The sequence below is a fragment of the Periplaneta americana genome, chromosome 5 (genome assembly GCF_040183065.1).
Source record: "Periplaneta americana isolate PAMFEO1 chromosome 5, P.americana_PAMFEO1_priV1, whole genome shotgun sequence".
In the NCBI taxonomy this organism is placed as follows: Eukaryota; Metazoa; Arthropoda; class Insecta; order Blattodea; family Blattidae; genus Periplaneta; species Periplaneta americana.
This window is the reverse complement of record NC_091121.1, coordinates 42041098-42067179: the sequence shown is the minus strand read 5'-3', so window position 1 is coordinate 42067179 and position 26082 is coordinate 42041098. Positions and strand designations below refer to the sequence as shown.

The 26082-nt window shown below is 33.8% G+C and overlaps 2 protein-coding genes across 2 annotated transcripts in view; one reads left to right on the top strand and one right to left on the bottom strand.

The window, feature by feature from the left end:
* Nucleotides 1-1891: 1891 nt before the first annotated feature.
* LOC138699545 (leptin receptor gene-related protein) overlaps nucleotides 1892-26082 on the bottom strand; it is a 422899-nt gene continuing 398708 nt past the window's right edge. The window contains exons 2-4 of the mRNA XM_069825521.1: nucleotides 12842-12916; nucleotides 10237-10435; nucleotides 1892-7627 (exon numbers count right to left, since the gene is read on the bottom strand). Coding sequence (XP_069681622.1) covers nucleotides 7514-7627; nucleotides 10237-10435; nucleotides 12842-12882 — 354 coding nt within the window. The 5' untranslated portion in view covers nucleotides 12883-12916 and the 3' untranslated portion in view covers nucleotides 1892-7513. The remainder of the gene's footprint in view (nucleotides 7628-10236; nucleotides 10436-12841; nucleotides 12917-26082) is intronic.
* The window catches only part of TER94 (Transitional endoplasmic reticulum ATPase TER94), a 29925-nt gene continuing 18959 nt past the window's right edge, over nucleotides 15117-26082 (top strand). The window contains exons 1-3 of the mRNA XM_069825517.1: nucleotides 15117-15277; nucleotides 16248-16353; nucleotides 16460-16713. Of these exons, the coding sequence (XP_069681618.1) occupies nucleotides 15261-15277; nucleotides 16248-16353; nucleotides 16460-16713 (377 nt within the window). The 5' untranslated portion in view covers nucleotides 15117-15260. The remainder of the gene's footprint in view (nucleotides 15278-16247; nucleotides 16354-16459; nucleotides 16714-26082) is intronic.

The window sequence follows — 26082 nt, the reverse complement described above, 5'->3', positions numbered from 1 at the left end:
TGTGAAGCCGGACGTATATATATATATATATATATATATATTCAGGATTCTACAGCTACTGCCGTCTTCCTGTGCCAATCCTCCAAAGCCTTCTATCTTGACTTCAGTCCTCAACCCCCTCGTGCATGACCTCCATTACTTCGTTGTCCCAAGTTCTTTTTGGTCTAACTCTTCCGCTTCTTCCTGGAGGTTTAAGGGTTAAGTATACTAAAATTTATCTTGGAGCAACAGTAACAAATATAAATGACACTCGGGAGGAAATTAAACGCAGAATAAATATGGGAAATGCCTGTTATTATTCGGTTGAGAAGCTTTTGTCATCTAGTCTGCTGTCAAAAAATACACTGAAGGAGTACCTGGTAACCATTGCAAGTTGTAACAAACTGCAGGATTCTATGTTAAATGTAGTGGTTTAGTTTGGCTGGAATGCCATTCCGAAAAATAAAAATGCATAAATATCGGAAACATATGGATACCAAAATTGACATCCACTACCAGTCCATTTGCCGGTTGCTAAATTTAAGTTTTTGTAAATATTTTTTTTCCAACTGGTTAAACGTAATTGTTCAGAGCAGTTTGTTCTTCAAACATTGTCAGTGAATATTTTACAGCCCCATTTCATCAGACAGTTGTTCGATGTTCGAGGGGAAAAAAATTTTTGAACAGTGTTTTGGTCTGTGGGTAAACTCCAATTTAAGATAATGCAAACTTTTTCGTTGAATAGTTTCTCTTGTTCATTGAACAAAATATGTTTTGTTTGATGCAGGTTTTCTTTGACCAGTGGGTATGTGGCCATGTAGTAAACACAATACATAAATTTTCTTTAATTATATTTTCCAAGACACAGTGTATGCATTTTATATTTTGCTACATGTAATTACCGCTGTAAAGTGTAAAATCTATAAAAGTCTGTGAATGGGAGGGTAAGTTTAAGTCGTAGCTCTTCCATTAGAAGGGATTCTTCTGCCAGCTCTAAGATGAATTTCAGAGTGTGTATTTAGATAGGTCGAAGATGGCTTTCAGGAAGTGAGCCTTTACATTTCTAGTGTATTGATCTCTTTTACTGATAGCCTGTCCTATATTAGTTCTATAACAGGGCTGGGCAACGGGAGCGGAACCAGTCTCTAAACAGGGACACTTAATATTCATCCGTCACTGAATGAACGCTGCGCGGTGTTCGGCAGGGAAGAAAGGGGATGAAGAGAAATCATATGGCTCCCCGTGAGAGAGTAGAATCCGCTCTTGCTGCTCAGCCCTGTTCTATAACTTGAGTGTAAGTTGTAATTTAGCACCAAAAAGGGTCACTGCAGTGCTTAGGGAGAATTTGGGCAAGGTTCTTCTGTCGCTTTTTTTTCCTTTGTATGAATCCTGATGATTTCATAGTGATTTGGAGAATGAGTCCGAGGAGATGGTTGTTTTGAGAGATTCCTTTTTGGAGTAGAATGGTCTTCTGCTTGCTCTCTCTCTTCGTCCTTTACAATATCCATCTGTATATTCTTCACTGGGTTGATTCTCGAGTGCATTAATTTCTTTTGGAGTTCGGATTTCTTATGTGATCTTATAACCATGTCATTAGCGTAAGTATATATACTGATATTCCTCTTGTCTTTTGCTTAATGGAGTTGATTCTATCATGTGTGGCCACGTTCAATATAATGTCATCAAATCATAAATACTGGAAAAATCAGTAATTGAATTTTATACAAACTAATCCCAGTGAAATGAACTATATATCTTTCCCTTGCGTATCTTGTGCACATTTTCGTTATTAATTAATCTACACAAAATAAAAATGGTTAAATGGTTGCTTCCTTACAATGAAAACCTTGTGAAAAATTTCCTTTTGGATTTTAAACTTTCATAATAAGGTTATAAAAAATCTTGAAGCAAATATGTTTTACAACAAATGTTTACTATATACTGCGGTTACAATTAATACGATACAGACATTAGAACATAGAATATTACACACGAATAAACAGTTTAATTGTTAAGCGTACATAAATAGAAAACTTTATACAAAAAAATTAATGGAAAGTATTGTAGCATAATCTTTACAAAAGAAGAATGTAAAATATTTTCACAAACGTAATATGACGCAATGTGTTTCCAACTTACAAACGAATACATAATATGACACTAATTACCCTTTTCCAAATTATTTTCATTACAAAAAGTTATTTTCAAATATGGACAATTTGCACTGTCCATTTTGTCACATTTCCAGCACTCCCAAGCTGTTTGATTGATCATGCTGAAAGCAATCTATGTTAAATTCTTAATCGTAGGGATAACATACACATGAAACCAAATTTCCTTACCAATGCTGCCTCATGAGATTCTTCTATGAAATCCAATGAAGCAGTTTTGGGTATAATATCCTCATCAAAAAAGCAGCTACTTGATCTGCTGTCAGTGATCACGTAGACAGAGATGTAATGTGTATTAGTTTAAGAATATGTCAATAAGAACATCATTTCTAATTCCTAATGGCAATAAATCTCCAGTATGATTTGCTAAGCTAACGCTCCTATAGTATCTGCAAGCTGCATAATGAAAATGCAATTCGAGGCCAACAATTGATTCAGTTTCCAACATAATTTTACACAATCTTTTCACGAAGATATAGCAACCTATCAACATCTTCCCCCCTTCACACTAAATAAATCATTGAAGATCTCTCAAGGATTGTTCTGGTAAAAGTTCACAATGACGAAATAGAGATGGGGGAATGCCTTAAAAATAATTGGGCTAAGTTAGTTAAATCTATCCACATTTTAACATGTCAAAATCATTATTTCACAGATAACAGTTTCATAGGTACTCTTTATTCTTGAATATGAATGTGAAGAGTTCATATAGCGTCCAATTCCAAAACTGTCTGAATCCATTTTTTAAAAAATCGAGATAATGGCGGTTTCGTCATCTACCTAAATGTCTCTAGTAATTTTCTAATGAATGTTGTGCCTAAATTCCCTCTTTCCTTCTATAAATAAGCTTCAAATATGACGAACACTGCAAACAATTAGGGAAAAAGTTATCAGTTTTTGGCGTTTCCTGAAAATTGTTAAGAATGGATGTAGACAGTTTAGGAATTGGAGGCTTCATATATTTATGTCTTTTTTAAATGATTAAATGTCAATGAAATAAGATAATTATCCTAAACCGAAACTCTTCCCAAAATTTTAAAACAAGAATTTACAAATGATCAAAATATATAGTCAACATTTCTTTTTAAAAATATCTGAATGTCTGTGTAAAGTGTACAACTTTTAAGACTTTCGTAATAACCGATACAATGCCAAATTTTAATATTCGCACTAATAATTCTGCCAAACTTGAAGATGACAAGATGCGCAAGAAACTGAAAATACGCAAACAGCCTCAAAGACATACAAGTACTGCTGTTTAGCCCACATAACATAATCGTATTAAATATTACGTCCACTTATAAATCTATTTTATGTTGTATTTTCACAGCTAGAAAGTAGAGGTATAGAGGTTTTTGTTTACTATGTCATTTAAGTCACACCATACATATTACACAATTTTGAAAATCTCATTATACATTCGCTTGTAAAAATACACGTAGTTTATGAATTTATTATAGTCATCTATGATTCTGCAATTTGTTGTTTAGTCAACTGTCTGAAGACAGGTCTGAATCTCACAAGTGATACCAACAAGGCACCACTTATGAGGCAACTAGACTAGGAGATAATGGGATAGGGTGACCAGTTCCTTTCCTCCTCCATTGCATATATCGCCAATTAGCTACATATTAACACTAATCAGACTTCAGATGCATACAAACAATTGTTCTTCCTATGCCACATATGGTCAAGTGAGATATACTGCCTGATAATAGATGTACATATCAGCCAGAACCTCAATCAGACGCATCTGCAATTTATATGATTGTAAGTGAAATAATAAAAGCAGGATTAGCGCAATTATTGATGTAGTAATCCAATACCAATTAAAAAAATATATCAGATAACTATACCGTGTCTTTTCATGGGCATAGGACACAGGGATTTAACATTGCCATAAGAAACCTATGTATAAAAAATTAAGAAATAATTTAATAGGTGGGCCATGTTTATAAATTAACAGGCTTTGACAATAATTTGTAAAACAAGAGAACATCAATCAGGCTTTGACTTAGTAACTATAAATGATGTTCTCTTGTTTTACAAATTGTCTGCTAATTTCTAAATATGGCCCACTGATTAAGTTATTTCTTCTTTATTTTTATACATAGGTTTCTTATGGCAGTGTTAAACTATATGTCCTATACCCGGAAAAACACACAGTATACCTTTCGGGCTGAAAACGTTTACCGACAGCTTTCTTATACAATGATTGCACAGGCAGTCTTGTTCAATTAATATTAAAGCTTCTGGAGCGTTTTCATAACATTGAAAATGAATTTCCAGTTCTGATACTCTTTCATATCAATGATAGTAATAAGTAACGATAATTTTTCATAGATAATTTCACCATGTCTATGTGTAGTTTAAGTATGGTACATCTAGAAAAAATAATTCCAGCAGATAAAAGAACTGGGGAATCATGAATATTCAATACACATTTTTTAACATATTGTAACAAAGGTACACTTTCAATAGTAACTAAATACCTTTAGTTTTAAATCTCCCTCTACACACATGAAATGAAAGAGAGATTAGCTATAACCTTTAGTCATTCTGTTAACATAACATTATTGTAATACAAGGCAATAATACCTACCCACAAAAACGTCAATAGATTTAATACTTTTAAACCATTCTAAAAAACTTTACAACAAATTTGAAAAGAGATTCAATTTAAAACACAGATCAAAATTCCAGTGTCCATCTCTAAGTCCCAAATTACAGAAGCTGTTATGAAGAAAGTCATCTTCATGCTTCAAATAATCGTAAATACTAAGTAGGTACTAAAATTATTATGTTATCAAACATCTATTACTATACTGCCAATTACTTCCAGGTTCTTACAATTCTCTAGTTATAAAAAAAAAAAAAATATTGCTCAGATTTCTTAAAACAGAGGTAACTACCATAATATCCAATGTCGAAATTTTTTCATGACAACCATCAAGTATCTTCTACGAATAATACATATTAAAAATTAATTATAAACTTTAATTTTGGTCCCTTCTATCTGTAAGCCAAGTTAGAACAGTTCACTTACATCGCCATAATCAAATTATCCTTCTTTGTACAACATAACCAGACTGCATTATGCGTCTAGATAACTATCAGACAAAAGTATATTAAAAACTTGAACTGAATCTATTCTTCTATCTTTTAACCTTAACCAACGAATCAAATTACATTACTACACAAAATTTCTCTCTCTTATTTATCCCAGATTTATACTTCTGTTTTCCATATGAAAGTCAATATCTAGTGTAGAATTATATTATAATTAATCAGTTTTTAATTTATATATTATGTGAGTATAAATATATAACTTAAAAAAATCCCCAACACATTTTTTTTTACAAAAATGTAATTTGTTTCGCATTTTTATTATACACGAAGTTTATTTATCTAAAAAATTTGATAATACGTAATCTAACATCCAGATTTAATTTATAAAAAAAATAAAAGTGGTGAACACTAAAATGACAACAGCAACCTCAAACTGCAAAACCTAATAATGAAACTATTAGCTGAAGACTCTTAAATTTTCACTTAATTATGGTAACTCATCATCATCATCATCATCATCATCATCATAATCATCATTATCATCATCATCATCATCATCATCTTCCGAGTAGTTTGTTCATATCTGTGGTCACATTTTTAACAATTCAGATGTGATAAAAATAAACAGAATTAAAAAAAAAAAATCCTTTTTCTTTACTCAAAGAACATTTTGTCCATATAGTGCTGCATTTCTGTATACAAAATTTCATCTCTTTACATCCTAAATAACTATGTTAATGCCAAATCAATTTGTAAAGGTACACAATAAAGTTACACAATCAAACACATTACAAAATTTAACGATTATAACATTTTATTAAGTAAAGAAAATTGCACTAGGAGTGTGTCCTGTTGCTTTTTTTTTTTTTTTACTGGACTCGTGTCAGGGCAGTAACAATTGGCCCTATAAACTGTTATAAATTAAACAAAAAAGAGGCTAACTACCATTGTAGGAAAGGGTTACATATAATCACAAAATTCAATGCTTTCCTATAAGATTTGATACATATTATACAAAGTTAATGACTGCTAGTATGTAATGGTCAAATATTAATTACCAATATACGAAATCTATTGTCAAGCATTATGTAGATGGATTATATAATGCAAATCACGGAACACTATCACACTTAGTTTCAATTTCACTGTATCTTCAAGGACCACATCCCAATGTGAAGTACGAGGGCACAACAACAGTGTTGCGTAAGCAAAAATTTGAGATTTTGTTTACTAACTGATGTGAATTTTATCGTTGTATTTGATGACAATCATCTATCGTAACGCAATGAGAAAATCGCCAGAGAAATCAACACTCTTGTTGAACCCTGCCAAATGAGACATGTATTGTTGAACAGTCTTTTCTCACACTTAACTTAACCATCAGGGCTCTCAACAAGGAAAAGGACCTCAAATCATGAAATAATGTCAGTACGAGGTATTTTGGTTAGAAGCAGCATTATGATACTCAAACAAGTCTTTCAATTGCTGAAATCTCAAAATCACTTGTAACACTAAAGAGTAACTTTGATAAGAAAGTGTTTGTACAGAAATTCCTGTGCGAGGAATAAGTGCAATAAACTTAGTCATAATTAAAACTATAAGCTCTACAATTCAACATTTCTCAATTTATGTCAAAATTCAAGGCTTTTGAAAACATGTCACTCATAGAAATTCATGAAAATTGTGTCAGTTTCTGAAGGAAAGAAACAGATGCGAAGTTACTTCAGATATGCAAAGTTTCAAATAACTTAAGTAATTTTTTATTTATCTGTTTAGAGAAATTTCATTACATACTCTGTATGCATATCCCTGTGTAATCATTTTTTAAGTTACGTAAACTTAATATATCTTTCTGACCAGGAACCATTTTTAGTTATTGAACTCACATTTACTTTTATATTCCAACAGAAGCCTAAATTGAATATGAATTTGAAATTTCTTTCCTTCTTCTGTCAGAAAATATTTTTTACACATCCACACCTTTCACATGTTTCAGCAGGGAATCTCTGGTCGAATACAGGTGAGCAAAGCTTGCCCTACATAACATTCATTCCAATTTTTTTTTTTTCCATCAATACTTCAGAATGAGTTATATTTCAAATGCCTCTGTATGTTACATTAAGGAGTAAGTAATACCTTCCATATTCTAACATCACATGACAGCTAATAATAAAAAACTATATTTTAAAACCATTTCATCAAATCAAGGTCCATTTCCTTGTACAAAACATGTATCATGTAACTTGGGTTTCTTCCTGAAGATTTCCTCCACTAGGATTGTTCTCACATTAAAATCACCACATGCTGTAGTCTGTATCTTCAGCATCGAATGTCATAAAGAAGCCGAGCAAAGTCAGATAGACAACCACATTCCCTGCCAGCGTCAAGTAGCATGCACCCCACTTGATCTGTAAATAAACAAATTGCGCGATTCAGTAATTACCTGCATGGTCTTAATGACAGCCACAATGAAAGACAGATACTATGTCATAAATAATGTCAGTTTTGGAGCAAAATTTTAGTTGGAGTATACTACTGGACGATACTATACAGTTGACCATCCTGAAATGATTAATAATTATATATAATAAATTTTCAGTCAAATACACTTTTCAATTTGTGAGGTCAGATAATCTGTTACATCACAATATTTAATACGAAGTGACTAATATTTTCGACTTTAAAAAGTCATCTTCAGGTGCATGGGATGCAAACAATTTTAAAAAATTAGGTGATAAGTTGATCTAGCAATTAATAACATAGTAAGTAATGCACGTACTGGTATTTACAATTATATAAATTTCGTGCCTCTTGAGGTAAATTTAATTTTAATGATACGACTTAATGAGAATACTTAGCCTTTATTTGTATAAGGTTAATATCATGCTGTGCCTTCTCCTTGTCTTATATACATACGATAATCTAGCATCAGTGTTCAGCTTTACCATGTACAGTTTACCTCAAGAGGCACGATATTTATATAATTGTAAATGCCAGTACGTGCACTACTTACTATGTTATTAATTGCTAGATCAACTTATCACCTAATTTTTTTTAAATTGTTTGCATCCCATGCACCTGAAGATGACTTTTTAAAGTCGAAAATATTAATCACTTCGTATTAAATATTGTGATGTAACAGATTATCTGACCTCACAAATTGAAAAGTGTATTTGACTGAAAATTTATTATATATAATTATTAATTGTATTCACACTTTTCTGAACCAACATGTCTTTCAAATCCTGAAATGACCTTGAAGTTCATATAACTATAAATTAAACGCAATATTTTAAATATTATTAACGTACCTTGTTAACATGTTTCGACCTATTTTCGGTCATCTTCGGAACTGGTCGTTGTTGGTCTTGGCGCCTCTTGTTTCCTGTGTGGGTGCGTTCATAGTATAGAGTCAAAGAGTGTATGTTTTGAAATTGACTCTACACTACGAACGCACCCACACAGGAAACAAGAGGCACCAAGATCAACAACGACCAGTTCCGAAGATGACCGAAAATAGGTCGAAACATGTTAACAAGGTACGTAAATAATATTTAACACAAGAAAGTTCTTATCATACATATTCCGAAGTGATACAGTGTTAAAAGTTGTGTAATCAAGATGTATAATATTTAAAAAAAAAAAACATGAAGTTTCCAGAAGTTATTTTCAGAAAGAGGAAGTGGAGCCTGTCACATTTCTACCTTGAACTGTGTCATGTTTTACAAATAACACACGTCATTCCTTATCACAAATGTTGTTGTTGTCTAGTGCCTTGCATCTGGCAATGAAGCCATTAGCAGTCGTGCTTTCCAATACTTTTGAACTGTAGTTTCTTCTGATCTTAATGCTTCACAGGTCTTCAAGTGGTCTTCATTCATTTCTGCTGGATCATTACACAGGACACATATTGGTGAAGCTGAGATACCTATTCTGTAGAGATGACTTGCTAAACAGTCATGATTTGTCAATAGTCTGAAGGTTGCAACTGCTGTTTTCCTTGGTCTCTGGGGGATTATATCTGGGTTGGAAAGTAGTGTAATCCATTTTTTGTCTTTAGCATTTGATTCTATTTCTTGTAGGTATGAATGAGAACATTTTGTAGTGATCAAGCGTTTTATTGAGGAATATGAGAAATTAAATTTAGGCTTTTGTTTTATTGTTGTGCCTTTCTTTGCAAGTGTGTCTGCGGTTTCATTCCCCATGACTCCACAGTGTGCTGGAATCCATTGGAGACAGACAATCTTATTAACTTTTTGGAGTTGTGATAACATTTTGTAGCATTCTCTTATTTTTGTTGACTTCTTTGTAGCATTGGAACATATTCCCTGAATTGCAGCTTTAGAATTTGAAAGAATTACTGTCTTGTTATATTTATTTAAGGGGTAGTGTAGTGGGGTGTAAGGGGTAGTGATGCGCCTCCTATAGCCTCTCCTACCCAATTCCCAACCTCAACCTGCCCGTGGTGCACCCTGCTTTTAACAGATGAGGATCTGGGGACCGAGTCACAGCGGTATAACTGTTTCATCTAAGATGGAGGAAATGCCATTTACATATGTGCTGGCCTACCACAGCACAACAGCGTCCCTCAGCGGCACATGAGGGAAAGGTCAGTGGATCTAAATAATATCTATTTAGTCCTCCCGGCTAGGTCCGAAGGACCCATTGACCAACGACAGGTGCTGTCCCCCTTGCTTAATGGGAGTTTAAGTCGGGTGATGTAACTGCCACATTGTAAAAACTGGTGCCCGTTAAGAAAACAGTTACATGAAAGCCATGAGTATGAGTCCTAAAGATAAACATTCCGGAGTTAAAACTGTCCCCCAATCGGATCTCCGGGTGGGGACATCTTTAGGCAAATCTCACCATACCAATTCCAATACTTTATCACAAATGTTAAAAGCTACAAGTCTAGATACTAGTTAATCAACTTAAGAGACATTTGTTTCATAATAGGCCCATATTTTATTGTTGAAATACAAGCGTGGTAAAACTGCATTAAAGAACCAGCACTTACCACAGGATCATCTTCTGGAGACCTGGCCAGAACAATGGGTAGTGCAAAGGAAGACACTACAAACCCCATCGTTATAAATATTGCAAATTCATATGCAACTGTGCTACTGGAGCCTGAATTCTCTGTGTACCGTCGAGCTATTAGAGTTGGCAAAGGAGACAAAACATAAAAGAGAACCACGAAGAATGTCCACCAAACTCTGAAACACAAATTAAATAATCAGATAATCTTATATTGCAGAATTAGCTACGGTGCGTGGTTGGTTTATGATAATATGAACTCACTCACTGCATCTAATGTACAAAAATGGTCACAAATTTCATACAAAAAAAAAATCACCTTTGTCTCCAATTAATGAATTCTACTAAAAGATATAACCAAGCAATAATACAGCTCCAATTTGGCCAGTACTATTTTACAATTACTGTAAGATATAAAGTAATTCAATGGTGAATAATTTCGAGGGAAAAATTGTTCCGGAGCCGGGTATCGAACCCGGGACCTTTGGTTTAACGTACCAACGCTCTACCACTGAGCTACCCGGGAACTCTAACCGACACCGATCCAATTTTTCCCTCTATATCCACAGACCTCAAAGTGGGCTGACAACCGTCAAGCAACCAACTTCGATACCAGGCTCCGGAACAATTTTTCCCTCGAAATTATCCAAATCAACTTTACAGAGAGTTATACCTGAAATCTTGATTTGCATAATTCAATGGTGTTCAGGTAAAGGAGATTAAGTCATTTTTGTGCAAGTGGAATTTTGTTCTCCAGGTGAATTCATAAGTTAAATTCTACAAGTGGATGTGCAAAAAAACAAAAAATACTTGCATTTGATGTGTTTTATGTAAAAAAATTATTTGCAATAAGGGTCCGAAGTTTAATTTTTATTTATATCAAAACTTATTTTTATGACAGCCTAGCTATCTCTCTTTATCCAAACACCAAATAATTATTTGCCTTTCTTTTTTGCCGGTTTGATTCTTTCACGAACAATAGCCTACACACTATTTTTTTAAATGTCATTTAGTAATGCTGTATCAACTACAAGATTATTTAGCGTCAAGGAACTGATGAAAACGAGATTGTGTTTGAAGAGATGATGCTGAGGATTTATCATAGAATACCGGTACCTAACATTTGCCTTACATGTGGTGAAAAACCTCGGAAAAACACGAAAAGATAATTAGCACAAGTAAGAATCTCAGCTATGCCTGAGCACACCTCCAGATCAGAAGGCAAATGCGCCAACGTCTGAGCTATGCTAGTGTCAACATAATCAACATGACCTTGCAGTAAGCATATTAATTTTCCTACATTTGGTTACGTTAATTTTATAATTTAAGTTAATGTTCAATGATCTCTCAGTAGTTAATTTTATTGCAAGTTTATATAGGGTATGAAACACAATATTATTATACATTTCAGCATTCCGCGTCATTTGTTCTGTGCATTGCAAGTATGTAGAAATGGTTCCATTCAGGAATAACATAAAGAAAGCTCAGTTTTATGTAACAAAATATGCTTTTTCTGATCTTACCTATCACCCAAGAAAATTTTTGTCCAAATAATTTTTCTGCACTAGCCTATATATATATAGCCTACACCGTACTATACTCTGGTATGTATGAACATATAGTTGTTACAAATTTCTACACAAATCACAAATTGCAAAAGACAAATCTTAGACAACGTCACATATGTGAGTTATGACTTTTGTTTTTACGCTTACAGAGAAACTACCAGTAAGCTCATTTCGAAACCTGCCTTGAAATTTCACTGACAGAAGAGACGTCTTGTGAGAATGCCACACACGAAAAATCAGCTGCGAGTTTCAACTGCAAGATCCTGAGGCCAAAGCTGAACTATTGCCTGACAAAGCAGCAATACAGCAGCAACTGGACATCCCTGAGCAGCAGGTGGGGAGAGATGGGGAATGTTGTGATACTACCGGGCAGCCATACAGAGGAGCATAAACTCAGTGATAAAATTCCATGCTTTTCCCCTAGTGTTTAATAGGGATTCTTATCTCGATATCAGAACTTACAGTTTGATTTTTTTTTATTTTACTGGGTTATTTTACGACGCTGTATCAACATCTAGGTTATTTAGCGTCTGAATGAAATGAAGGTGATAATGCCAGTGAAATAAATGAGTCTGGGGTCCAGCACCGAAAGTCACCCAGCATTTGCTCATATTGGGTTGAGGGAAAACCCCGGAAAAAACCTCAACCAGGTAACTTCCCCCGACCGGGATTCGAACCCGGGCCACCTGGTTTCACGGCCAGATGCGCTGACCGTTACTCCACAGGTGTGGACTTTTTCAGTTTGAACTCCCACCTAATTTTTTTATGTATGGGCTTCTATAAGTTGTAGGTTCTGTCAAATTAAATTTCAAGGTAGGTTTCGATATTAACTCACTGACAATTTCCCTTGTTAGAATAAGCAGTCATTGACATCTGTCTTCTTAAATTGAGATCTTTCAGTGTTAATCAAAAAAGCATATGCACAAACTTCTACTAAAATAAGACATGAAAATCGAATTATCTAGCACAGATGTCTGATAATCTTGGCATCAGTATAACGAGACTCAATGCACTTACTTGTACTCTGGTAGTGCACATCCTAGTATCACTAATGTCATACCAATTGAGCCCGCAAAGGCCAAAGTGACGAGCCTGAAAGGAAGATTCAACATTAGTGTCAACAATATTATAGATCATGTCGAATTATAGGAAATATACTATTATTGCTAGCCTAATGCATACTTTATTAACAAAATGACATCTTCTCGGTTTATCATTATGTATAATTTTTCAAAACCCAAATTAAAGAGGCATATCCAAGGATTCAAATATTTAGTTCTAATTGTCAAAATCAACAATCTACTAGTTTTTAATAATGTAAACAAAATACAGTTGAGTGTGACAACTTACGCTGTGTTCAGGCAGCAGCATGAAAAAGAGAAAAAAAATTAATTAGTATAGAGTACATTGAATTTCAGCAAGTACAGAAACTTTCATCTTCCACATTATCTGGTCAACATCAAGTTCCCACGCCAAGTCTTGAGTGCAATTGGCATATATTTCAATAAATATTCGTTGTGTATGAGTCAGAACTTAACATTTATTTTGCTTAAAAATGTCCTAACAGAGTAAACAGTAAGAAAAACATCCAGAAAACTTTACGAGTAAAATGGGGTGAGTCGATTACCCGATCCATTTTCTTCACAAGTTAACATTTTCTAACGATAATAATATGCTATAAGCACGTTATTACAATTAAACTAATATAAAGCGAATATATAGTTTACTTCTAGTTGCAAGTATCACTCTCTACCTTAAGCACCAATTGTGTCATCTCTCACGCATATGCTCATTAAGAATCCACTGTAGGAATATAAAGTATATATATGCTTTCACGTGTTAATTAACTAGTCAACCTAGTTAATTAACACGTGAAAGCACGCACGCACGCACGCACACACACACACACAGATATATATATAGCTTTATATCGCACCTGATTTCATGTCACAAAAAGATCAACTACTAGCCTATATTACCTACAAGACAGTATTTTCTTGCACTGCAGTGATAAAAATTTCTGAGATAAAGGTACATTCATGCTTATTTTTGTATTACATCCACACACCAGTAATCACTTGTTACCAATGAGATAAGATTACAGGCGTCACATTTGATTGTCATGTTATAAAAACAGTGAAACAGACATAAAAACCAAGTCAAAACATAACTGTTGTCAGTAATCGGAGACAACACGATTGCTTTTGATAGAAAAACTTCGGTTAACATTATTAAAATATAAGCACTTGCCCCAAGTAATTACTACTGAGTTGAAGTTTTATATACAATGAAAAAATTAACGCAATTGCTTTACTAAAATGCAATTGTTGAATTGTAAAACATTTATAAAATTGCACTTGCGTGGTATTGTGTGTTCAAATCCTGTCAAACCTACACCGTCGCGATAGGTAAAACTGAAAGGATGTGGACTTCTGTAGCATTACAACAAACTTTATATATATTTCATTTTTCTGTTAATTTTATTGTCATTATTTGTAACATATCAAAAGGATTCTAAAACTGTCAAAGAGAAATAATTGTTATTTATTTTAAAATAACATGCACTTTTAAATTAATCAATTTTTCACTTATGAAAATCCACAGTTGATTAGATAGCACATAATGAGTATTTCAAAATAACATAATTTTCGATGTCCCTTTATCTTACATAAAACAGAATTTACATTTCGAAAATAAAATTATATTCTCGAGCGAAACAAATAATCACCTTTAACACCAGCCATACTTGAAACATATGACTGACGAGACTGATGACGTCACGTATATGCTACGTTGCCATACGGTACAAATATTTGACAGATTCAACAAAAGACGTAACACAAAATGATTGATCAGTTAACAAGCAATACAACAAAAAATATAATATTGTAACAATATTGCTTCTTACGGCAACCTTCACGGCTCAATTGTAGCTAATACCATTTAAAAAGAGTCTATCCATGAAATAATGTTTATTTTTTTTCTCATGAAAGCAAATAATTATCATCTTTCATAATTCTACAAACATTAAATGCAATAAATATATCGTAAATTAAATCCAAGTATTATTTCTCAGCTATAGAACATTTACGGTTAAAAAGTGTAAATATAATGAGCTCCCTTAGACTAAAAATGGCACTTGAACTCGAATGTAATTATATTTCATTTTTCATCATTATTATAATACAGCAATGTCTAAATTTTAATTTTTGAATTGGAGTGAAAATATTGATATTAAAATTATCGCTATTATTTTGAATATTTTAAAGCAAACACATTTCATATTATTTTCTTCTTGCATTATCTAAATGAACCATGGAATACATACGGCAACATTGCACGACGCATTGTGTGGAGACAGGAGATTGGTGACTTGTGAGGAAGGTTTGTGGTGTTTGCGGTATCAAGAGGATTTACGAATTTTAGAAGAGAAATAATGGCAGATGGAAGAAAGTAAGCACCATTTTTTAAGCTTTTTAAAATTATTTATCGCAGAAATATGCGACATATATATGTTGAAGATTTGTTACTTGTATTCTCTCGAAAACGTGTTGGGGTCAGCAGAAGTGCATCAAATTTACGTTGTCATCTTCCCGTTGCTCGATTGTTTCAGATTCCTGTTGAAATTATTTCAACGTAACTCTGCTTGTTTGCTCATGATAATAAATTCAGAATTAATATTCAATACATATATTTATTTAGCGATGTACCTCGATGAAATGAAAATTAGGGAAATACCATTGCACAACAATGACCCACAAGGGAAATCATGAGACATGCTGGAAAATAGCTGACCTGGTTGATTCACCCACCCATTTTATTTCTGCATTATGAAACTAAATTTTTTTACCGTAAATATATCATCACTTTCCTGCACTTTGATTTTATTATTTATTTTTTTTTTTGTCAACAGTGTATGAAGTAGAGATGTTAAGAATAATTTCGTAAATTAGGAAGAATATAGAGTTTCGAAAATATATTTTGTTGGCAGAATCAGAAAGAACAGAACAATGTCTTGAAATGTTCTTTCAGACACACACACATGTAAATTATGTATATCGTGAAGCTTTCGATGTACCGGAAACTTCACGATATCGCTAAACTAGCGCTGAGATCGTTTCCTTCGTACCGTACACCGCTTATACACCTTGCATATATGAATCTGTGATAGGTTAGGTTTGGTTAGTTGAGGCTTTTGTTATGCCGGATCAACTGCATTTCCACAAAAAGAATTCATTATAACTGAAATTCAACTATTTTCACCTCCAAAATCACAGGAACTACCTCAGCGCTAGTTTCACACCGGTATAATATTTGTACAAATAAATAGGCTGCTCTTTATCTTTCTGTAGGTTCAGTTGTTCAACTAACATTTAGTCTATTAAGAAAGTGTGCAATATTAAATGTTTTCTGTTTCTCATAGCCCTGATGATTTGGCTACTGCAATTCTGCGCAAGAAGGATCGTCCCAACAGACTTATTGTCGAAGAGGCAGTTAATGATGACAACTCCGTTGTAGCCTTGTCACAGGTAGGATTGAATGCAGTGTCTTGCGCAGGAAGATCAGATTCAAGATTGGACGTCAGTCTTGTTTAATTGTTGTGATTTCAACACATTTGCTATTTCATGTGTTTAGCACAAGATGGATGAATTGCAGCTGTTTCGAGGTGACACAGTTCTTCTGAAAGGCAAACGAAGAAAAGAAACTGTTTGCATTGTACTGTCAGATGACACTTGCCCAGACGAAAAGATCAGAATGAACAGAGTTGTAAGAAACAACTTGCGCGTGCGTCTTTCCGATATTGTATCTGTTCAGCCATGTCCAGATGTGAAGTACGGCAAGAGGATCCATGTCCTGCCTATTGATGATACTGTGGAAGGACTAACAGGGTAAGTACAAAGTTGAATGTTTTCAATGGGATTTCACTTACTGTTGGACGACCTTCGCGATTACGTCATTGTGGTAATTTTAATATCACGTATTGAGGAAACTATCAGTTGAAATAATCGAACTTAATTGTCTCTATTTTCGTAAACATTATGGAAGTTAAACTAGATTTTCTCCAAGTTTAATATAACAATAATTTCAGTAATTAATCGATAATTTTATGACGTAATCGTAGGAGATTGAATTGTAATTAATTATAATAATTGTTCTATTTCCAGGAAGCATGAAATTTAGCATTAATGTTTCTGTTTTCCTCTATCTGCGTTTACCTATGATTTTATACATGCAAAACGAAACTTAAATTTCAGGACTAATTATTGTTACAACATTAAATAGTCTGTTTCCATCCAGTACCTGGTAATAGAGATAAAATAATATGTACCTAGCAACACTTTTTATAGCACCTAGATTGTATACGAAACAAGAATTACATCGTACCCTAAGTTCAAATGATTGTGGGTATAGGCTGTTATAAATAGCTTTATACAGTACTTATTCGGAAGTGTAACCTGGACATGTAGTGATTTGTTACTCCTGCAAACAAAGAGAAACTTGTTACAGTTCCGTAATGTCTATTTTTTAATTCCCATTCTAACCCCAGACTCAATGGGAACTGGATATGTTACTTGTCTTTCTTGCACAACACAGGAAGTGAACATGGCATTGCCACATGGATCCTCTTCCCAGTTTTGATAATATTGTTAAAGTGTCAGTTGTAGTTTAACTTCAATAAATTAGTATACTGTAGTTTCATCCTACATAGTTTTAATTTATATGCTTACATGTTCTTATTACAACAATATCGCAATGTGGACAGAATTTTAGAAGCAGAGTGAGTACCGTACCAAAGAAAAACAGATGAAAGTAACAAAAATGGGAAGAGTGCCCCTGTGTCTGTTATAATATTAAAGAAATTTGAATGAGGTTTGCAAATATTTCCTAACTTTCCTTGCACACTTACCATTAATGAGAACAAAAACTGCCTGGCCATCCATTTGCCAGCTGACTTGACTGTCATCAGGATGAGGAGGAAATGCTGTTAGTGGCAATGTTGCACTCATTGCAACTACCACGTACTTTACTAGAAACTTCATATGTCGAATCTTTCCCTCTGACCATAATATTAATATTATATTTGAATATAACCACTATGATGACTCAGGACAAGCAAGCTTGGCTTATAAGTCAGGTTCAAAGGTTCCAGGTTCAAATTCTGCTCCATCTTGAATTTATAACTTGTGCTGGGCAAGACTGTGGTACATTCTGGATAGCCTCTGCCGAAATAAGTGATCTGCTCTTCTCAGAACTAGGCCTAGCGACTCTGTGTGCCTGCTCATAGCCAGGGAAAATAATGGCAAGTTAAGGGCTCTGCCATTGGACAAAAAATATACCTGTATAAATGTATTTTAATACTCTACAATGAATTGAGTTGTACATTCTCTGAGAGGCTATACATGTGAAACAAAACTTAAATTTCAGGACCAATCGTTACAGCATTAAAAGTCTCGTTCCATTCACTACATGGTAATAGAGATAACATATTCAGCAATGCTTTTTATAGCACCTAGATTGTATACAAAAGAATTTCGTTGTGCCCTAAGCACACATGTCACATTCTGCTCCTTGGCCACTGCAAAGTAAGCAGGCCTAGTTGCAGTTTTAAATAATGCAGTAGGAAAAGTTACGATAGCTTATTCAAGAGAGGTTTGGGATTGTATTTCTCCTAACTTTTAGTGAAGTATAGAGTTTAATTGAATGATGGAAAGTGTGGTGAACAAAGACAGTGTTAGGGGCAGGTTTTCTCGTGGTTCTGCCATTTCTTCTACCACCATTCCCCACTTTTCCATACACTATCCTATCAATAGATAGGCAAAGTTATACTGCAGCCTTGATGCATAGACAGATCTGATGATGTAACAAATTACCCATTCATAGACTTTTCAATGTACTTAAAGATAATTTAAATCATATATAATTTTTTAAGGTTATCTTCACTTACTATTGTTTTCATTAAAAAAAAAAAAAAAAAAAAAAAAAAAAGAGGAAGTCTTGACACATTAGTAATGCTCCAACATGTAGAATACCTTTTCCACTAGAAGACGAAGGTAGATCAACATTTAAGAAGTAGAGATCTCTCATGAAGCTGCAATTTTTTCATTGTTCATCCTTTATGTAAAATATTTCATTAATATTTTCGAGTTCAAATGATGCTGCATGGTGACTTGTAATGAAAACAGCCATTTTTATTTGGGGGCAGTGGGATTTCTGGTGTGCAGAACTTAATCAAGGTGGACTCTGCTCTCTTTTATGGCCAAACCATTAAAATTGTGGAAGTTTATTAGCCATGACATATTTATAACAGGCTTATTGAGCCACCGGCGTGGCTCAGTCGGTTAAGGCGCTTGCCTGCCAGTCTGAAGTTCCCTTGGGCGTGGGTTCGATCCCCGCTTGGGCTGATTACCTGGTTGGGTTTTTTCCGAGGTTTTCCCCAACCGTAAGGTGAATGCCAGGCAATCTATGGCGAATCCTCGGCCTCATCTCGCCAAATACCATCTTGCTATCACCAATCTCATTGACGCTAAATAACCTAGTAGTTGATACAGCGTCATTAAATAACCAACTAAAAAAAATTAGGCCTATTGAATGTTAGTACTGATTGGCGTATGTTTCACTTTAATTTATGCACCACCTATCATGAAATAAATTTGAAAAGATGACACCAAATTTAATGATGGTTTAACAAATTAAATCATAAAAATTGTACGCAATAATAAGAGAAACTGTGAAGCAATATTGCTAAGGATAATAACTTTGTGTGGCCCCTGGTTTGGTGTAACCCCTAAAATAAAGTCCTCAAATGATCATAATCTTCACTCAAGTTATTGCATATGATCTAGTATTGGAGTAATATTGTTCTCGAAATAGCACCTAATGCCACTGTCTAGTATTAGCATGGTGTAGAAACAGTTCACCCACTTGTTTATACAAGAATGTTGTGTAAACTTCACTCTTCTCGTGGCAGAAGTAATATGGATGAATGTTACTTCGAGACTTTACAGTGAATAATCACAACAAAAAAGTGATATTTTCAACGTAAACATGTATTGTAGAATAATGAAAAACATGATTACATTTCATTATTACTCTTGGTTTTTGAAGTGTTTCTAAATGATTTTGTAGATTAAAGAAGTATGTTTAAACTGTAATGGTATGGCTCTTATTTGGCAGGCTGACAATTTGTATGTTGGCCAAATAATCTCTCCCCCCCACCCCCCCCCACATCTTTCCTCTCACTGACTGCAGTTCGAAGTGAGATGATGGTTTGGGCTGCATATACTTGTCTTTGAATCTTTTCACATATGCTGCAAATTGCTTCTAGGCTAGATCACTTTAGTTAAGCATAGTTTTGCTATAATGTTAAATATTGCAGCTATATACATTTCAAGATATTCGAAAATACTGCTGAATAAGTAAATATTGTGTATTAAAATTGTTCATGCTTGCATTCTAGCAGAAAGCACTGTTATATCAGTCCTAAATTAATTAACAGTATGCTTATTATTATAAACCATTATATGGGGTATATTTAAAAGGACTTTAAAAATTTGAAATAGTACAAATATTTATTCACAGGACATACGCAATGTTTTTGAAGTGTCATAATGTAGCAATACACTTTGTTTTACCTCGTATAGTTATGGTTCAGTATGACTTTCATTGCTAATAATGTGATAGATATCCCATAATTCTATTTCTGAGCTCAGCCATGTTTGCAGGTAAGGGTGGTACGTAACTGGATCTTTAACAAATCCTCATAAGAAAAAATCCAGACTTCTGAGATCAGGAGAACTAGGTAGCCATGTTTCTCATGTTATTTGTGCTCCTTGACTAATCCACCAACCTGGGAAACTGGCATTAGGGTAGTCTCACACTTATCCAAGGTAATGAGAGAGTGTGCCATCTTGATAGAAGTGAACATATGTCCTGCTTGGTTGTCTCAGTCTAATTGTGGAATTAAGAACTATTGGAGCTTGTCTAGTTACGTAATACTGGTAATGGTTGTCTCCATGAAAGAGAAAAAGCCATACACTTTTTCTTTGCTGAGGGTACAAAACACATTCATTCATCTTTGGGCTGTCACGAACACGTTCAATGAAGGTGCATGGATCTTCACTACCTTAAATCTTACAGCTGTGGGTTTTTAGCTTATCAGTGACGAACATGTTCTCATCACTGAAAATTATGGACTCCAGAAATGTCTCATTGTCTTATATCTGGTGTAACATTTCTGTAGAGAATGTAGGTTGTTACCTTATCTGCATCCATAGGAGTAAAGTGTTCCACAAGCAGGCCCATATCAAGCATTAAAGTGCCTCTAGACTTGGTATCATTAGATGCCTTATAATCTATTATAACAGTTTCAACATACAGGGCTTTCATTTCAAAACTTCCCAGTCTAAATAACTATTTAAATTGAATTCAATTTAAACAAAAAACACGTCAATTTAGATATTTAGGGGAAAGTCTGAAACCAGGCTTAATTGCATTTTAGATTTCACCTCCCACCCCCACTTTGAAATTTCAAATGGCACCTCTATATTTTTATACTTAAATATGAAGGAACATTCAGTCGTTTATACACCTCATTCATTTTCGCATCTTTTGTTTTCTATCGTCGCCTGGCAACCTGGATTGTTGTTATTGTTGATTAGAGCGGAAGAGAATAAAACTAAAAAAATTCATTGAGCATTTCATGTAATAGTTGTGTTTGTGTATTAAATTATTTTAAAGTGGTGTATACCCTTCAGGAGAAAACATAAATCACCCTTATTGATTAAATTTAGGAAATTACACAAAATAAGCTGTTTTTTCATCCTAAAATCAACTGATAATAACAAAAATACAGGTTGCCAGGCTACGATAGGAAACAAATGAATGAGGTGTATAAACAATTGAATGCTCTTTCATATTTAAGTATAAAAATATAGGGATGCCATTTGAAATTTCAAAGTGGGGGTGGGTGGGGGTGAAATCCAAAGTGCAATTAAGCCTGGATTCAGACTTCCCCCTAAATATCTAAATTGACGTGTTTTTTATTTAAATTGAATTCAATTTAAATAATTAGTTATTTAGACTGGAAAGTTTTGAAATGAAAGCTTCATATATTGGTTTCTTAGCATTTGTTGAGTGAATATATGGAAGATCGACGTGTTTAAGTACGGTAATTCTTTCACGTAATTCATGTATAATTAGGTCCGTTTGTGTCAGGATTATTGTGACTATTTCAATATCAATTTTATTGTTGATACCAACTTTCTTTTTTCTTAAAGCATCATAAATAACTTCCACATTATTACTCAAATTTTATTTTTCAGTATCACATTTGATACACTGATAAACATTCTCATCATGTGTATTAATATTGCTAAACTTTGTAGCACAACTTTTATGCACAACACTTCCACATTATATACACTTTAGTCCACTAACAACATTAGCTCTGTATTGAATGGAGAGTGAATTCGCTGTGTTATAGGCATCTCCATTTACCATAGCACGTTCAGGTAATTCAGATACAACTTAGGCTTTGGTTATTGTATTCACGTACTGACACAATACACTTGTCACTCTGAATGTTACCATAGTTTGAATCAAGTGGGGAATGGTGAGATGGCTGGTAAGGGAGGCTTGAAGAAACTCTTCAAATAGGAAATCTAGTGCCTTCATTACCTTTACATCATCAGCATCTTTTGTAAGGAAACTTTTAGTTTTGATAGAGTCATAGTGCAGCATTCTGTCATAGATTCCTGACTTAAAACTTCTACAATTAGAAGGAGCAATTTCAAGCATTTCAGAAATGTTCTCACCAAAAATTTTATTTTTTTAGCTCACATTTTACTTCAAGGAACTCAATACATGACATGACTCAATAAGCTATTGGCTTTTCTCGTGTCTGAAATTCCAGGATTGGATTTATGACAAGCAAACCGTTTTCTTATACAAAAGCTGCTTGCATCTTTACAATATGGTATTACAATTAGCATTGCAGAAATAATGTTTCTTTTTTAATTTAGCCCAGAGAACATGGACGTTTATGTTGACTAAAAAAGACAGTAGCATCAAAATAATTAGCAACATATACAAACAGAGCAGAACCAGCTAGAACTGGTAGTGGGAAAAGATTTGGTTGGTCAGAATAATTTTTCACTAGGAACTTTTTATATTCAGATTTCAGATTATATGCATTTACAAACATTTTGAAAACAAGAAATCGCTGTAAAGATACGAAATAAAATTTGGAGCTCCCTTACTGTATAGGTTTCGCTTACAACACACTGTGCATGACCTGTTCTCCAAAGCGGTAGTCCACACAGCATCACCACAGATTGAGAACCCTTGTTCTGCACTCTCGTCGATTCCATGCCTCGCCAGGTCAGAACAGTGGTAGAAGTAGATCTGGTGTTTTTTATATTTTTATTTCTGTACTGTGATTAACTTTTTTTTATTATTTTTTGTTAGGAAGACAGATGGATTTTCCGATATATATTTTTTATACTGTTCTTTTTGCGGGGTCAAGCGAAATATAATCCCACGGGATGTGGGAAATAATTTATTCCACATAAAAAAACTAACTGAAAAATCCGTCGCAGTTTTCCATACCAATTTTATTTTGGAAAATATATTATATATCTTTCTCGTGTTAAATGGACAGTACTCTATAACAGAGTCGCCAGTATGAAAGGATAATTCCAAGCCTTTGGCGTGAGACAAACTCGATAGCTCAGTGGTAGAGTGCCTGACCGGAGAACAGGAAGTCACAAGCTCGATTCCCTCTCGAGGTTGTTGAAATTTTTCTTTCATACCATGGCATGATTGTGACTATAATAGTATTTAAATTCATTAATTTTATGTTACTTTGTTAACATATTTCGGCCTGCTATTTGCCATCATCAGAACTGATTGTTGCTGGTCTTGGTACCAAGATCAGCAACAACCAGTTCTGTTGATGGCCTATAGCAGGTCAAAACATGTTAACAAGGTAACATAAAATTTAACACATGAAAGGCATATAATACGTTTTCCAAAGTGATATAGTGTTAAAAGTTGTGTAATTAAGATGTATAACAATTTTATGTTAAGACAAAACAATTCGCCTTCCATGGGGACCAAACCCATGATCTTTTGCACGTTACTCAGATGACTCAAACAACTGAGTTATTATGACGAGACACAAACTCTATCATCTGCAAGACGTGTTGATCTCCTGTCAATGATTCGGTTCCAGTATTACACGGATAGAGAACATAGTAGTGTGCACCTCTAATGCTGTGAGCATCATCAAGAGCAGCTCGAAATTTTATTTTCGTATCTGTACATTCAGTTATTTCAAATTCTTTTGCCGTATTTCACCAACTAGATTTACTTCGGATGTATAACTAGATATAACTTATAACATCAACATATACAACCATATGTTCCCTGTTAATACCTTTAGAGTTTTTAGGCACTTTAGCATGCATGGTGCACTATCAGTACAAGTGCCTTTCACATTGCTGTAGTCAATTCTCATTTCTTAATCACATCCAGAATGGCCTGACTGGTAGTTGTCGCATTAGCAGCTTCAAGGAATGTGCAGGAAGTGAGGTACAACTACTGGGAAGATTTACCTTCTGAAGTAACACACAAAATTTCAACTACAGCTTCCATTGCTATTTATTGTCTTGTCACAGAAAATGATAATGGCCTGTTCATGAGTCTCCTTAATTCCTGCTTTATCTTCCTCTGCCAGTTTTGGTACATATTCTCTTCTCATCCAATTTGTAGTAGGCAGATGTGCACTTCCTTTTACATATTTCATCATCCAAGAATGTATTGCAGGATTGTCTATTTTTTCGATAGATATGTTTGCCTAGGACATTAAAAAAAATTAAATTTAATATTTCATTTGAAGTTGTGTTTCATGCTGCATTAGTTAATTTTAGTTGTTTATTTATCTTATCGACTAGTTTTATTAATTTAAAGTATTGGAAATGGGTAAATGTCTGAATTCGTAAAAATACTTTCTATAATAAAAATATAAACATTCAGCTTAAACATTTTATGCACTTCGTGCTGAACACACAAGAATTATTTTATGGGGACGCTTTGGATAACTCCCTTGTAATAATGTACTAATTTACATTATTTTTATTGATTGTATATAAAATATTTAATTTGATGCTAGTCTGAAATTTTATTTAATCCTCCAATGGAATCAATAATAACTGACAAGAAAATAATGATTTGTATAAATTAAATATAGATAATATATTAAAATCATCACATAAAGGATAATAAAATAAACGAAATGAATAACGAAAAATTAAACAGCTAAAAGAGAAATAAAAGACATGTGTGCATGCACTGTGCAAGACTGCATGCGTGCATGTGTTCTCAGACAAAGCAGCTCCATAATATGCGAGGATGGATTAAAAGGTTTAGCAAATTGCTTTCATGATGAAAACAAAGTGAAATAAATCACTTATATAATAAATATTTTTAAAGAAAAATTCCTGTGCTCTAACCGGGAATCGAACCCGGGACCTCATGAACTATAGCCAGAAGCTCTGACCACTAGACCATGAGGCTGATCTTATTTGTAATTTAATATGCCTAATTATCTGCAGTTTAATGAACAGTGTGTATGTACACACATTTTAACAGATTCCATATAGCGTAGGGCTCAATACTTTGTAATTTCATGTATTTAATTACAGGTATTTGAAACCTAGTCAGTACTGTACATACAGCATACAGTGGTTGATAAAATAAAAAAATAAAACACCACTTTTTTTTTTCATATTAAATCAGCACCTTTTGGGAAAAAAAAAAAACATTTTCGAACATCCCTAATTATAGAATAATGTCAATATTTTGATGAAAGACAGCTGTGCTGCTTACACTGGACACCAGTTATTTAACTAAAAGCTTAACAGAGTCGTTTGAATGTTTGCAATGCAACACATGAATTAAGCAAGTAACATAATAACAAACATTTTCGCCTAGTTCGAGCATCTTCATGTTACAGTCAATATACAGTTATATCAATTCCACTTAATTATATCGAAGTTATAATATAATTTCGATTAATTGTTACTGTCATATAAGTACTTAAATTATTAACTTTACTCAAGTTATGATACTATTTTCATTTGGATAATTTTCAGGTTATAGAAGTTGTATATGGATGAAGGCTAATAGGGATTTCTGTTATAAAAATTAAACCAGTAATTGGAGAAATAAATACAGAATAGGAAAAGAACTGCAAGATG